The sequence below is a fragment of the Nerophis ophidion genome, linkage group LG13, assembly GCF_033978795.1.
Source record: "Nerophis ophidion isolate RoL-2023_Sa linkage group LG13, RoL_Noph_v1.0, whole genome shotgun sequence".
Taxonomy (NCBI): Eukaryota; Metazoa; Chordata; class Actinopteri; order Syngnathiformes; family Syngnathidae; genus Nerophis; species Nerophis ophidion.
This window is the reverse complement of record NC_084623.1, coordinates 57,882,442-57,899,445: the sequence shown is the minus strand read 5'-3', so window position 1 is coordinate 57,899,445 and position 17,004 is coordinate 57,882,442. Positions and strand designations below refer to the sequence as shown.

Here is a 17,004-nt window from a genome sequence, read left to right as displayed (position 1 = left end):
ATAAAAACGTCCATTCACCATAAAACAATCTGAATTACACCCATCCGTTACAACCCATCCGTTACAAAGCATGAGGAGAAAAATTAAAAACGCTCTCCACACTTATTTCTGTTTGGTGTATTTTAGCTGCTTGATATTTCTGATTGATTACAACACTTTAAGGAGGTCGTCATGGAAGTAGGAGTTGACTTTCACCTACTTTTAATATCTAATTATATTAACTATTAATATAATAGGAGCCGCATGCGGCACTGCCCTAGTGGCTCTCTGGAGCTTTTTCAAAAATGTATTAAAAATGGAAAAAATGAAGGGGAAAAAAATATTTTTTTTGTTTCAATATGGTTTCTGCAGGAGGACAAACATGACACAAACCTCCCTAATTGTTATAAAGCAAACTGTTTATATTAAACATGCTTCACTGATTCGAGTATTTAGCGAGTGCCGTTTTGTCCTACTAATTTTGGCGGTCCTTGAACTCACCGTGATTTGTTTATATGTACAACTTTCTCCGACTTTATGCCACTTCTTTTTCTGTCTCATTTTGTGCACCGAACTATAATCGTTGTGCGTGAATGCACAAAGGTGAGTTTTGTTGATGTTATTGTCTTGTGTGGAGTGCTAATCAGACATATTTGGTCACTGCTTGACTGCAAGCTAATCGATGCTAACATGCTATTTAGGCTAGCTATATGTAAATATTGCATCACTATGTCTCATGTGTAGCTGTATTTGAGCTCATTTAGTTCCCTTTAAGTCCTCTTAATTCAGTTTATATCTCATGACACAATATATGTATGAAATATGGCTTTTAGTTTTTTGCGGCTCCAGACAGATTTGTTTTTGTATTTTTGGTCCAATATGGCTCTTTCAACATTTTGGGTTGCCGACCCCTGGTATTGTGTGTGTGTGTGTTTGTGTGTATACTGGATATGTCTATATATATACATAAATATATATATATAGTATATATATATATATATGTATATGTGTGTGTGTGTGTGTGTGTGTGTGTGTGTGTGTGTGTTTGTGTGTATACTGGATATGTCTATATATATACATAAATATATATATTATATATATATATATATATATGTATATATGTGTGTGTGTGTGTGCGTGTGTGTATACTGTATATATATATATATATATATGTGTGTGTGTGTGGTATGCATACATATATACAGTATGTATATGTATGTATATATACTGTATGCATATATACATGTTTATATATGTATACATATATACAACTATGTATATAAGACATGCACCTGGCGATAGGTTGATTGGCAACACTAAATGGGGCCCTAGTGTGTGAATGTGAGTGTGAATGTTGTCTGTCTATTTGTGTTGGCCCTGCGATGAGCGTCGGCGACTTGTCCAGGGTGTTACCCGCCTTCCGCCCCATTGTAGCTGAGATAGGCGCCAGCGACCCCGAAAGGGAATAACGCGGTAGGAATGGGATGGATGGTGTGTGTATGTATTTATGTATGTATGTATGTACGTGTGTGTATGTATGTATTTATGTATGTGTATGTATGTATATCGTATATATGTATGTATTTATATATATGTATGTATATATATAGGTATGTTTGTATATGTATATGCATGTATAGAAAATGTATGTATGTATTATATATATATGTATATATATATAATTATATACTATATAGTATATATATATATACTATCATATATAGTATGTGTGTGTGTATATATGGTCAATGCCATTATGTATGTATGCATGTTTGTATATATGTATATGTATATATGTTTGTGTATATATATATGTATATATGTTTGTGTATATGTATGTATATATGTTTGTATACTTATATATGTATGTATGTACTATATTTATGTATGAATTGTGTATATATATGTATATATACATATACACATATATTTCTATGTATTACTATATATGTTTGTTCTATATATATATTATATATATATATATATATAGGTAATCGTTTAGTTCAAATTCCGGAGCTTGTGACAGTGCAACATATGAGGAGTGTGAGAAAAGAGCACGTCTACTAGAAGTTTGGGATCTTACCATGGTGATTCTTTTAACTTGACACATGTCTAAAATGCCCAATCGATAATCACTAAACTCAACAAAAATTAAGGTACATGATTTTTGCACTAACGTTACCGCGGACAAAGTCAGAGAATTGGTCAATGAAACGGTATCCGCTGTTAAAACACAGAATATCATGGAAATTGACACACATGTAAGTGGAATGTTTTCATTGTGAGGAAAATAATCATTTGTTTTGGGGAAATAACATGTCCTATTTCAGTTATTTTTCACCAAAACTTTCATGATTTTGAAGAAAATTCCATAAAAAAGTGCCGTTTCCCTCTAAGTGATTACAACACATCTTATGTTGCCAGGAAATATTCAGCTTGTGTTGTTCCTTATCCAGGTGGAACTGAACCCAAACTCGGGGGTGTTCATCACCATGAACCCAGCAGGAAAAGGGTACGGGGGCCGACAGAAGCTTCCAGACAACCTAAAGCAGCTCTTCAGGCCGGTGGCCATGAGCAAACCCGACAATGACCTCATCGCCGAAGTCATCTTGTACTCTGAGGGCTTTAAGGAGGGACAAAGGCTGGGTGGCAAACTGGTGGCCATCTTTAACCTGTCCAGGTACAACTTGCACTCAACTGTGTTGCTGTCCTTGGTTGTTTGGAAGCAGCTGCTGGTCTATTGATTGTAATGTTTCACGATGGCTAAGCCTTTGTCCTTGTGGCGCCCAGGGAGCTGTTGACCCCGCAGCAGCACTACGACTGGGGTTTGCGTGCTTTGAAGACCGTGCTGAAGGCCTGTGGTCGCTTGCTGCAGCAGCAGAGGAGGAGCCATGGCCAGGACAAGAGTGAGTTGTGTGGTTTGAGCAGCAAGGTGGAACTCATGTTGTCACCTGCAAACATAAACTGACAAGTACAAAACGGTCAGCAACAGGAAGTAAGTCTGACCAATGTGAACGCCGCAATCAGATTCGCTGCCCGAAAAGCGTACAGGCACCATAAGTGGAGGACAGTGAGGGTTACGCTTAAGTGTGCATTAGAGATGTGACCTTCACTAACTAATGGAGTCTTTTGAACGGCTCTTTTAAGTGAACGATTGCCAGTTATGAGCCGTTTTGTTTGGGAGCTTGTTTTTTATGCACGTGCAAATTTTGTATATATATATATATATATATATATATATGTATATATATATATATATATATATATATATATATATATATATATATATATTAGGGCTGGGCAACGATTAAAAATTTTAATCGAAGTTAATCGCACTATTTCTCCGATTAATCGCGAGTAACTGCATTGTATACGCAAAGCCCAATAATGAATTCAAAAGTAGTGTGTAGTGCACCTTTATTGGAATATTCTCCCACATGAACAAAAGCGCCAAAACATTTGTTGTTTAAACACAATTTAAATCAGTCCTTGTTAAACAGTAGCAGTTAAATAGCATATTTGATGAAAATCAACTCCAAAAATGTAAATACAAACATTTCAGCTTATTGCCACTGCCAGGGTATTTAAGTTATCCTGTTTGTTATGGAAAATAAATATAATCTACATACAAATCTCTGAGCCACAATCATAACATCTGAACAGGCAATTTCTGAGGTAACAGCGGAAACATTTTTTTTTATCAGGGATCTTATGTTTAAAAAACCTATATTATAGCTAGTGGGCTGTTTTAGGGAATTTTTGATCAAATTATCCGTAGTAGCAATATTAATAATGTTGTGTTTATTCTGCGTAGTGCACTTAAAATAATTATGACCATATCTAGGAATTGATATGATGGGAATTTTCCGATTGTTTGCTTAGTGCTTTGATAAACTGAAGGCATCATATACATGGTACTATATTGTGATGTTATGAGCCAGGGAAAAAAAGAACTACCCTACCCAGCATGCAACAGGAGTGAGGAGCATGTATAGGTTGTGTCGCCATGACGGCATCTTGTATGTTGTGATATGCACGCTCTGAAAGTAAACGTTAAGAACTCAGCCAACACTCCTGGTCTGCATTATTGATAAATAGACAGACAACACATATACTCCGCTGCTTCACAGGCCGCTGGATGTAGCCGGCAAAGTATTCCCATGCTAGCTAGCCGCTCTAGCAAGCACGCCTCATTCAGTCCAAAACGGCCCGATCTATCCACATCCAGAATTGGCTGGCGGTCGTAAGTGATCCCGGAGTGACCACGCTGTAAGCCAGCCAGGACATTTGCAGAATTGTCCGGTATTTTTGCCAAATGTTCCATCTTTACCAAGAGCCCCTCCACGCCGGGCGACGCCATCTTGTTAAGAAAAGGCGTTAACAAAATAAAAGCATGTAAACAACATACGCAAATGCGCGATAAAATAATTGTCGGCATTAATAGATTGATGAGTTAACTCGTAAATAACACATTAATTTGCCCACCCCTAATATATATATATATATATACATATTGTGTGTGTGTATATATATGTGTATATATATTGTATATATAGTATGTATGTATATATATATATATATATATATATATATAGTATATATGGTATGTATGTATATATACATATAGTATATATAGTATGTATGTATATATATAGTGTGCACGTGTATATATATATATATATATATATTGTATATATGTATGTATAGTATTTATAATATATATGTTTGTATATATGTACATATATACAAGTTCTTTTAACGCCAGTTTAGAGGGTATTTTGTACTCACATTTCTATTATATCCTAATTTCTTTGGTAGTTTTTTAATAATTCATGCGTTTTATTCCTACATATTATTTGTATGTTTGTTTATATTGTTAAAATGCTGCACATTGTCTTAGGTGAGGGACAATTCAAACTAATGATGTCACCGCCAATATGGACTGTTTACCATGGAAACATTTCAGTATAATTACCACTAAAAGAGTAATGTTTGTGAAAACAACATTCTTCTGCTACGTCCCTTGGTATATCTTATAATACTTGATTAAAAACAAGTCCGTCTTTTGAACGACTCTTTAAAGACTCTTTAAAAGGAACGGCTCTTGAAGATTGGTGTCCCATCAAAGAGCCATAAACTGGTTGTGTTCTTTGTATTTGCCCTCCAAACATCAATTGACCCCAACTCCTAGAACTTTTTCCAAGTATAAACCTCAGGCTGTAATTTGTCTGCACTCACTGTATCTTATCTCTTTCTCTCTGCCACTCGCATGCTTTCCGTCTGGCTTAAATCCTCACTCCTCGCCCTTTATCTCGGGCCCCGCCTGTGTGGCCACGGCTCCCCGGCGCCCCGTCAATGTTTAGGCCGGCCAAGTATTCAAAGTCATTGCACTGAGCGTGCTTCCTTGCTGTGTGCAGTCCAAGAGAGCAATCTGGTGGTCCAGGCCCTGCGACTCAACACCATGTCCAAGCTGACCTTTGCTGATAGCTCGCGCTTTGACGCCCTGCTGAGAGACGTCTTCTCTGGGGTGGACTTCACCGACGTTGAGGACGCCGCCCTCACGCAGGCCCTGGAACAGGTCTATAAAGAGAGTCGGCTGGAGCCTATACCTACCCAGGTGGGTGTGGCTTTTCTCCAGGGGTTGTCAAAAGTATCAATATATTCATACCAAGTCCACACCAACACTCATATGGTCGCATTTCCTGGTTCCGGTTAGAACTCGAGCAGCAGCACTCTTGACTAACATGGTCGTATTTCCTGGTTCTAGTCAGGACTCAAGCAGCATAATTCTGGAGTAATATGGTCGTATTTCTTGGTTCCACAGAGGACTTAAGCAGCAGCATTCTGCACTAATATGGTCGTGTTTCCTGGTTCTAGTCAGGACTCGAGCAGCATAATTCTGGAGTAATATGGTCGTATTTCTTGGTTCCACTCACGACTTGAGCAGCAGCATTCTGCACTAATATGGTCGTATTTCTTGGTTCCACTCACGACTTGAGCAGCAGCATTCTGCACTAATATGGTCGTATTTCTTGGTTCCACTCAGGACTCGAACAGCATTATTCTGGAGTAATATGGTCGTATTTCCTGGTTCCAGTCAGGACTTGAGCAGCAGCATTCTGCACTAATGTGGTTGTATTACCTGGACCTAGTCAGAACTCAAGCAGCAGCACTCTGGACTAATATGGTCGTATTTATGGGACGGCGTGGCACAGTGGTAGAGTGGCTGTGCGCAACCCGAGGGTCCCTGGTTCAAGCCCCACCTAGTACCAACTTCGTCACGTCCGTTGTGTCCTGAGCAAGACACTTCACCCTTGCTCCTGATGGGTGCTGGTTGGCGCCTTGCATGGCAGCTCCCTGCATCAGTGTGTGAATGTGTGTGTGAATGGGTAAATGTGGAAGTAGTGTCAAAGCGCTTTGAGTACCTTGAAGGTAGAAAAGCGCTATACAAGTACAACCCATTTATCATTTAACCCATTTATTTCCTGGTTCTAGCCAGGACTTGAGCAGCATAATTCTGGACTAATATGGTTGTATTTCCTCGTTCCACTCAGGACTTGAGCAGCAGCATTCTGCACTAACATGGTCGTATTTCTTGGTTCCACAGAGGACTTGAGCAGCAGCATTCTGCACTAATATGGTCGTATTTCCTGGTTCTAGTCAGGACTCGAGCAGCATAATTCTGGAGTAATATGGTCGTATTTCTTGGTTCCAGTCAGGACTTGAGCAGCAGCATTCTGCACTAATATGGTCGTATTTCTTGGTTCCACTCAGGACTTGAGCAGCAGCATTCTGCACTAATATGGTCGTATTTCTTGGTTCCACTCAGGACTCGAACAGCATTATTCTGGAGTAATATGGTCTTATTTCCTGGTTCCAGTCAGGACTTGAGCAGCAGCATTCTGCACTAATGTGGCCGTATTACCTGGACCTAGTCAGAACTCAAGCAGCAGCACTCTGGACTAATATGGTCGTGTTTATGGGACGGCGTGGCGCAGTGGGAGAGTGGCCGTGCGCAACCCGAGGGTCCCTGTTTCAAGCCCCACCTGGTACCAACTTCGTCACGTCCGTTGTGTCCTGAGCAAGACACTTCACCCTTGCTCCTGATGGGTGCTGGTTGGCGCCTTGCATGGCAGCTCCCTCCATCAGTGTGTGAATGTGTGTGTGAATGGGTAAATGTGGAAGTAGTGTCAAAGCGCTTTGAGTACCTTGAAGGTAGAAAAGCGCTATACAAGTACAACCCATTTATCATTTAACCCATTTATTTCCTGGTTCTAGCCAGGACTTGAGCAGCATAATTCTGGACTAATATGGTTGTATTTCCTCGTTCCACTCAGGACTTGAGCAGCAGAAATGTTTAGAATGAAGTTGATGGATCTCTATTACAATCCCCAAAGAGGGCACTTTAAGTTGATGATTACTTCTATGTGTAGAAATCTTTATTTATAATTGAATCACTTGTTTATTTTTCAACAAGTTTTTAGTTATTTTTATATCTTTTTTTACACATGGTATAAGAAAGACCACTACAAATGAGCAATATTTTGTACTGTTATACAATTTAATGAATTTAGAAATAGATGACATAGTGCTGTATTTTACTTTTTTATCAAGGGGGTACTTTAATTAAAAAAATGTTCACAGGGGGTACATCACTGAAAAAAGGTTGAGAACCACTGCTAAACAGAGCCCAGTGAGAAGACCATGACAATTATCAAACATGCTGCAGACCAAGGCATGGATTAGTCTTTCCAAGTCTGCTTTGGACACTACTCCTCCGATGTTGTTTAGGTAGTAAAGTTGTGCGCACACAGGAAACCTTGATGTGTTGTGACGGACTGAATGTGTGCACTGCAGCTGAAGAAGGCCCTGGAGCTGAATGAGCAGCTGAGACAGCGCATGGGTGTTGTGATCGTGGGGCCGAGTGGAGCGGGGAAGTCCACCCTATGGAGGACGCTGCGGGCCGCTCTCAATAAGACCGGCAGAGTGGTGAGTGATGCATTCATACTCCTTTTTGAAACACCGCCTCTCATTCGGAGGTGGTCATCCCTCTTGATCAGGGGTGCCCATTACGTCGATCGCGAGCTACCAGTCGATCTCCAGCCAGGCTTTTAAAAAAAATAGACCTAAAAATGAGTGATCATCAATTTTCACCAAGACGTCACTTAAATGACATTCACGGTACCGGAGGGTCTTGTGAGATGACGCTGGCTGCTGCAAGATCATTATTACGAAAATATGACCGAGAGGAAGGCGAGAAACACTTTTTATTTCAACAGACTCGCGCCGTACCTTCCGTCAAAACTCTAAAGGCCGACTGCACATTTCCTATCTTCACAATAAAAGCCCTGCTTCATGCTTCCTGCGCTAACTAAATACAGAGTCTCGCAAAACTGGCGTGCACAAGCGATCCCTCAGAAAGCTGGCGTGCACATCACTCTTATTTTGTTAGCGCAGGCAGCATGAAGCAGGGCTTTTATTGTGAAGATAGGAAATGTTCAGTCGGCCTTTAGAGTTTTGACGGAAGGGACGGCGCGAAAGTCTGTTGAAATAAAAAGTGTTTCTCGCCTTCCTCTCTGTCATTTTTTCATAATAATGAACTGGCAGCAGCCAGCGTCATCCCACAAGACCCTCGGGTGCCGTGAATGTCAATCAAGCAAGCTACGGAATTTGCCGCCAATGTTTTTCTTGTAAAGTGTATGGAAGCTGGATGAATTAGATGCCAAAAACCAACCACTTTCATGTGGTATTGTACAGAAAGGAAAACTTTTTTTCTCCTCCATTTGAAAATGTGGGCGTTATCATCATTACTGTCTGATTCCAATCAATGCGAGTCATCAGAATCAGGTAATACACCAACTTATATTCTTGTCTTCGTGAAAGAAAGACATCTATATGTGTTACACATGCTTGTATTATCATTAAACACATTTAACTTGTTTACAAAAATGTCTCTTTCATAAATAAATAAATATAAATGATATATATAAATGAGGTAGATCCCCTCGAGTTGGTCAATTGAAAAGTAGCTCGCCTGCAGAAAAAGTGTGGGCACCCCTGCTCTTGATGGTATGGCACATTTGACCTAGGTGTTGTTGTTGTTCCGTAGGTAAAGCTGTACACCATGAACCCCAAAGCCATGTCCAAACAACAACTTCTGGGACACATTGACATGGACACCAGAGAGTGGGCGGACGGCGTCCTGACACACAGTGCAAGAAACGTGGTTAAAGAATCCCAGGGTGACAACTCCTCTCAGCAAGCATTTTAATAATAATAACAATAATATATTTTATTTGTAAAAAAAAAACACTGTACATCAGGGGTAGGGAACCTATTGCTCGCGAGCCATATGTGACTGCATCTGGCTCTCGGATAAATCTGAACTGACATTGCTTGACACGATAAGTAATGAATAATTCCTCTTGTAATCACAGTCTTAAAAATAACGTTCAAAATATGAAACATTCTCATGCTTTTATATGTTCAAGAAGTTGCGTTAATAGGAAGAAGTAATTTATTATTGGTTAGTGTGGGGCTTGCCCTCCTGGGGGTTCTTCAGACCACCAAGCACCGACATGAGAGCCTGTTTCAGGGTTACAATATTGTTTTATTTTTCAATAAGTCTCTTTCGTTCTCGCTCACACTCTGGCTCCAGCTCCAACCCCGTCTCTCCTCCTGGCTGCTGCGACAGGTGATTAGATATCAAAGCCCAGGTGGGCCTTCTAAGCACCTGTCGCTGATTTCCAGGCCGGACCTGGCACACCCTGGTTCGCTGCAGGCCCGCAGGCCACACCCCTTCCACAGTTAGCTTCAGAATAACAATGTTATTACAAAGAATAAGAGACCTATTTTACTCTAGAAATGTTGGTCTTACTTAAAAATGCACGCGTTTAGTTGTGTTCAGTGTAAAAAAAACTTATTATATGGCTCTTACAGAAATACATTTAAAAATATTTGGCTTTCTTGGCTCTCTCAGCCAAAAAGGTTCCCGACCCCTGCTTTACATTGAACAAACAACCTCAAAGTGCTACAGTGTATTCAAAACATAAAATACCGTATTTCCTTGAATTGCCGCCGAGGCGCTAATTAATTTAAAACCTCTTCTCACTCCGGTGCTTACCAACGGCATGCGGTAAATTTAGGCCTGCGGTTATAAATTTGAGTGTGATGTAAGGATACCATCATGAAAAGCACATTTAATAAAAAAAACGTTATTATGGTCTTACCTTTCCTTATAAATGAAGTCCATGCGCAGCTCCTTCTGATCAAAAGCATCGATAACTTGTTTATAGAAGTCTTCCTTATCTTTCTTCAGTTTTAAAAGTCTCTCTGTCTCGATGGAGATCTTCCTTTATTACCTCCTGCTTCCATTGAAAGTCCAGTTTAGAAAACTGTTTTATTTTAGATATGTAATCCTCCATGTTAAAAGTGCAAGCGAGAGGAAAAAATAAACGCTTGCTGCTTGTTGTCACTTCTTCTGCAGCCGAGTACTCGCAAGAAGGATCACTAGCGCCCTCTACCACCAGGAGGCGGGAGTCATTTAATGACTCATATTTGACACACGCAGCTACGGTATATTAATAAAACATAGCTGCTTACTGTTCTTTTTAGCGTATTCAATAGCTTGGAGCTTAAATCCTACTGAATAGCTCTTAATCTTCTTCCCATTATGCGATTTCAAATTATTGAAATTTAGCCTCCTCCATTTTGAAAATGATGACAGGTGAAGTGTCACTCGTGACGTGACGAGTTTGACCCGGCGGAAATTCAAGGCATATGCTAATTATTTGGCAAAATAATTCTTGACGTGTGCTAATAAAAATTATATTTTGCGAAACGAGTTTGACCCGGCAGTAATTCTAGGCAAGCGCATATTATATACCGGGCAGCAATTCAAGGAAATACAGTAAATAAAAAGATTATGTATGAAATAAATAAAAATAAAAACTAGAACAGCCTAATAGCCTGAACTACCATGCATAAATCTATAAAAAAGGTTTTTTTAAAAAGAAGGGTTTTGAGCCTTTTTTAAAAGCATCCACAGTCTGTGGTGCCCTCAGGTGGTCAGGGAGAGCGTTCGACAGACTGGGAAAGCCCGGTCTCCCATTGTTCGTAGCTATGTCTTCGGAGGTTGGAGGAGGTTTGCTTGTCCGCAGCGAGGTGTCGTGTGGAGGGTTTGGGGGTGAGCAGTGCTTTGAGGTAGAGGGGGGGCTTTTCCACGGAGGCACTGGTGGGTTAGTAGGGAGACTTTGTATTCAATCCTGAGTGGAACGGGGAGCCAGTGAAGGGATTTGAGAAGTGGTGTGATGTGGTCCTATTTCCACACTCTCTCTCTTTTATTATATCTGCTCAAAGGGGCGAGACCATGGCAATCGGACTTACAACTTGCATGTAAGTTAAAGTAGTCAGTGTACAGCTTGGGAAAAGGGCAAACTATTTATTTGATGCAGAAATAAGCTTTGATTTACTTTATGCTGCTTTGTGATTAATTGTTTATTGGGTAACTTAGCATTGAAAAATCAAAGCATGCGGGGTCCATTTTGATGTTTTTTCTTATTAAAAACCATACTATGTATGGATTTTTTTTCTAATTTTAAGGGCTCCCTCACAAGTTTGGCCCTCGGGACACAGAAGGGTCTAAGTCAGGGGTCGGCATCCAGAGATGTTGAAATACCCATATTGGACCAAAAAACCCAAATATGTCTGGGGCCCAAAAAACTAAAAGTCTTTTATAAGTGTTATAAAGAAGACAACACATGATCCAAGTGTCTATATTAGCCTACTATCAAAATGACTTTAAAAGTCTTATCTAAGTGTTTTAATGAAGGCAACACATGATGTAAGTGTCTATATTAGCCTACTATCAAAATGACTTTAAAAGTCTTATCTAAGTGTTATAATGAAAACAACACACGATGTAAGTGTCTATATTAGCCTACTATCAAAATGACTTTAAACGTCTTATTATATAAGTGTTATAAAGAAGACAACACATGATGTAAGTGTCTATATTAGCCTACTATCAAAATGACATTAAAAGTCTTATATAAGTGTTATAATGAAAACAACACACGATGTAAGTGTCTATATTAGCCTACTATCAAAATGACTTTAAACGTCTTATTATATAAGTGTTATAATGAAGTCAACACATGATGTAAGTGTCTATATTAGCTTACTATAAAAATTATATTAAAAGTCTTATATAAGTGTTATAATGAAGACAACACATGATGTAAGTGTCTATGTTAGCCTACTATCAAAATGACATTAAAAGTCTTGTATAAGTGTTATAATGAAAACAACACACGATGTAAGTGTCTATATTAGCCTACTATCAAAATGACTTTAAACGTCTTATTATATAAGTGTTATAATGAAGTCAACACATGATGTAAGTGTCTATATTAGCTTACTATAAAAATTATATTAAAAGTCTTATATAAGTGTTATAATGAAGACAACACATGATGTAAGTGTCTATGTTAGCCTACTATCAAAATGACATTAAAAGTCTTGTATAAGTGTTATAATGAAAACAACACACGATGTAAGTGTCTATATTAGCCTACTATCAAAATGACATTAAAAGTCTTATATAAGTGTTATAAAGAAGACAACACATGATGTAAGTGTCTATATTAGCCTACTATCAAAATGACTTTAAACGTCTTATTATATAAGTGTTATAATGAAGTCAACACATGATGTAAGTGTCTATATTAGCTTACTATAAAAATTATATTAAAAGTCTTATATAAGTGTTATAATGAAGACAACACATGATGTAAGTGTCTATGTTAGCCTACTATCAAAATGACATTAAAAGTCTTGTATAAGTGTTATAATGAAAACAACACACGATGTAAGTGTCTATATTAGCCTACTATCAAAATGACATTAAACGTCTTATATAAGTGTTATAATGAAGACAACACATGATGTAAGTGTCTGTGTTAGCCTACTATCAAAATGACATTAAAAGTCTTGTATAAGTGTTATAATGAAAACAACACACGATGTAAGTGTCTATATTAGCCTACTATCAAAATGACTTTAAACGTCTTATTATATAAGTGTTATAAAGAAGACAACACATGATGTAAGTGTCTATAATAGCCTACTATCAAAATGACCTAATAAGTCTTATATAAGTGTTATAAAGAAGACAACACATGACGTAAGTGTCTATATTAGCCTACTATCAAAACGACTTCAAAAGATCCGGAGAACAAACTGAGTCGTGGGAAGTTCGAAGATAGTTCAACGGTGGCCCGCCTCTCATGCTTTTGTCCCCCCACGCTGAGAGTGGCCTCTCCCCTTCCCTTTTGGCAGATGTCATCTCCTGGATGGTGTGTGACGGCGACATCGACCCGGAGTGGGTGGAGAGTCTCAACTCGGTGCTGGATGACAACCGCCTGCTCACCATGCCCAGCGGCGAGCGCATCCAGTTCGGACCCAACGTCAACTTCCTGTTTGAGACCCACGACCTCAGCTGCGCTTCCCCCGCCACCATCTCTCGCATGGGCATGATCTTCCTCAGGTCAGCTGGGGTCAAGGGGGTCACACTTCTTGTTCCATGATACCACAACCATCTGTGCTGATACTGACGATGGTGTCGATACCACACGACGAGTCCATGCTGGGATTTTTACACTGAAGTTGAACATAAATACATACATAACGTTGAAAATATGACCCATTTATGCTATATCAAAATGACTCTGATAATTCGTGGTGTCTAATATCGATATCAGAAATCAGCAGGTGCGATATCAACATAACAAGTATCGGATTATCAGGTAAAACGTGCGATACAGACTTCTGCAAAGCTGGAAAGCCAACAATTTTCTTCAGTTTCAGTCAAGTCGTGTAAAAAAGGTGAACATGTAGGCCACGAGGAGCTAGCAGCTACACAACAGCTAAGCACCCAGTAGCACTCAAGCTCAACATAGGAAATAATCCTTAAACAATAACACATTTGTCAATATAAACAAGTATCTAATGGTTATAGTTGCGTATTACTTACACAACAAATGTAGCTTACCACACCCAGGTGTTAATGAATGATGGGTTCTCACTTCTCTGTGAGCGCTTTGAGTATCTAATAATAGAAAAGCGCGATTTAAAATCTAATTCATTATTATTATTAGGGAGCGAATGTCCCTTTGGGACAGAGGACCCTATTGTATTTTTGAGGTTTTATTATTATTATACCGCCGCCTCTTTGAGCTGTAATTTGAGCTTCAAAACTCACCAAATTTTACACACACATCAAGACCAACGGAAATTTGCGATCTAATCAAAAAACCAAAACCCAAAACTCATAATTGCGCTCTAGCGCCTCCTAGGGAAAAACACAGACAAAACTGCTTGTAATTTCCGTTAGGAATGCCGGAGAGACATGAAACAAAAAACTCTATGTAGTTCTGACTTAGACCTACATTTCATACACTGACTTTCTTCAGCAAAAATCAACAGGAAGTTGGCAAAAACCCCTTCAAAACAAAAGTTTCCTAAAAAAAGTCATTTTTGCCTCTATGAGCTGTAATTTGACCCCCTTAAAATGTTTCAAAACTAACCAAACTGGACACACACACCAGGACTGGCAAAAATTGCGATCTAATAAAAAAAAACTAACCCCAAAACTCAAAATTGCGCTCTAAAAAAAAACAAAACAAAACAAAAAAACGCTCTAGCGCCCCCTAGGAATAAAACAGACAAAACTGCTCCTAGGAAGAAAACACAGACAAAACTGCTTGTAATTTCCGGTAGAAATGTCGTAGAGACATTAAACAAAAACTTCTATGTAGGTCTCACTTAGACCTACATTTCATTCATTTACATCCTTCAGCAAAAATCAACAGGAAGTTGTCAATTACCCCTTCAAAACAAATGTTTTATAGAAACCTGTCACACAAAAGGACTGGCGAAAGTTGCGATCTAATAAAAAAAACAAAAAAAAAAAAACCTCAAAATTGCGCTCTTAAAAAAAAAAAAAAAACAACAAAAAAAACGCTCTAGCGCCCCCTAGGAATAAAACAGACAAAACTGCTCCTAGGAAGAAAACACAGACAAAACTGCTTGTAATTTCCGGTAGAAATGTCGTAGAGACATTAAACAAAAACCTCTATGTAGGTCTCACTTAGGCCTACATTTCATTCATTTACATCCTTCAGCAAAAATCAACAGGAAGTTGTCAATTACCCCTTCAAAAAAAAAGTTTTGTAGAAACCTGTCACACATCAGGACTGGCGAAAATTGCGATCTAATAAAAAAAAACAAAAAAAACCCAAAACTCAAAATTGCGCTCTAAAAAAAAACAGAACCAAAAAAAAATACGCTCTAGCGCCCCCTAGGAATAAAACAGACAAAACTGCTCCTAGGAAGAAAACACAGACAAAACTGCTTGCAATTTCCGGTAGAAATGTCGTAGGGACATTAAACAAAAACTTCTATGTAGGTCTCACTTAGACCTACATTTCATTCATTTACATCCTTCAGCAAAAATCAACAGGAAGTTGTCAATTACCCCTTCAAAACAAAAGTTTTGTAGAAACCTGTCACCTTTTTTCAAACATTATCTCCTCTGAGCGCGTTTGTTGTGTCAGCTTCAAACTTGCACAGGAAAGAGATTGAACCCTTCTGATTAAAAGTTGCGCAAATACTTTTTCTAACTGCTCCGGTTTTGATTTAACGAGCCTTCAAAGAAATGCTGCGCTGATGCTGCTGCGCTGCTGCCGTCTCAAGATGGCCGCTTAAAAGCAGGAAGCACCAGTGTTACCACACAATGCAGAGAAGGTAGGTACTGTGCAGGTAAATATATGTTGACTGGGTGAAAGAAGCAGGCACCAGTTTGACTCCAGGATACAGAGAAGGTAGGTAATGTGCAGGTAAAGATATGTTGTCTGGGTGATGGCAGGAAGCACCAGCGTGTATGGGTGACAGAAAGAAGCACCAGTGTGACCCCAGGATCCAGGGAAGGTAGGTAATGTGCAGATACAGATATGTTGAATGGGTAAAGGCAGGAAACACCAGCAAAAGTTAGTCCCGTCCATCGCTGCTTGCAGCTTTAATTGTTATTATTATTGAACAGCAAAAAAAACACTACCAATAAATTGAAGGACACTGCAGCAGTGAATTAACATGTCCAAAAGATGGCGCCCAGGCAATAAAACACCCAGTCAATGTTAACTTGTATTTTTTTATACAATAATGTTTATTATTGTTGTCAGGGGAACACAAATCAACAAAGCCGCGGGGTTCAAAGCGTAGGGAAAAAGTAGTTGTCTTAACATCCCCTGTGCCCGTGCAGCGATGAGGACATCGACGTGGGCGCCCTGGTCAAGTCGTGGCTGCTCAACCAACCCGAGCAGTGTCGCTCCAATCTGGAAGGCTGGCTGGGGGACTACTTCCAACAAGCCCTGGACTGGGTCCTCAAACAGGTAGGCGCGCCTGCCATGAGTACCAATGAGCGTGTCTTCATTTGGAACCTCCCTTTCCTTCCACCAGAACGACTTTGTGGTGGAAACCAGTCTGGTGGGCTCCGTGTTCAATGGCCTGTCCCACCTCAGCGCCGTGACCGAGCGGGGCCAGTTCCTGGTGGGCCTGCTGAGAGGTCTGGGAGGAAATCTCAATCTGAAAACTCGGCAAGAGTTCGCCAGAGAGGTGAGCACATGTCTGGTTGTGGATGAAGCATGATGATTAGAAGAGGGGGCAGCAATCTGTGCTGGGAACCTCAAAGCATTTCCTGTTAGCATGCTCAAGTTGGCATGTTACAATGTGAACAGTACAGGTACCAACTTGCACACATTTTAGCTTTAAATCATTAAGAAGGAGCTACAATGTTAGCATAAAATGCTATCATGCTAACATTAGCATGATAACATAGGAAAAGTTAGCACACTTGTAAGATAGCACCAGGTATCAAATGCCATGATTTTTAGATTAAAATAAATACAATTAGTTAAATGCTAGCATAACATGTTAGCATGTCAATGTTAGCATGATAACATAGGAAAA

General features: G+C 39.4%; 1 protein-coding gene across 1 annotated transcript in view; it reads left to right on the top strand.

Annotated features, from left to right (window-relative positions):
• The window catches only part of dync2h1 (dynein cytoplasmic 2 heavy chain 1), a 256,786-nt gene that overhangs the window by 78,976 nt on the left and 160,806 nt on the right, over positions 1-17,004 (top strand). The window contains 8 exon segments of the mRNA XM_061919267.1: positions 2,436-2,659; positions 2,770-2,885; positions 5,397-5,596; positions 7,837-7,968; positions 9,089-9,221; positions 13,318-13,525; positions 16,298-16,427; positions 16,495-16,650. Of these exon segments, the coding sequence (XP_061775251.1) occupies positions 2,436-2,659; positions 2,770-2,885; positions 5,397-5,596; positions 7,837-7,968; positions 9,089-9,221; positions 13,318-13,525; positions 16,298-16,427; positions 16,495-16,650 (1,299 nt within the window).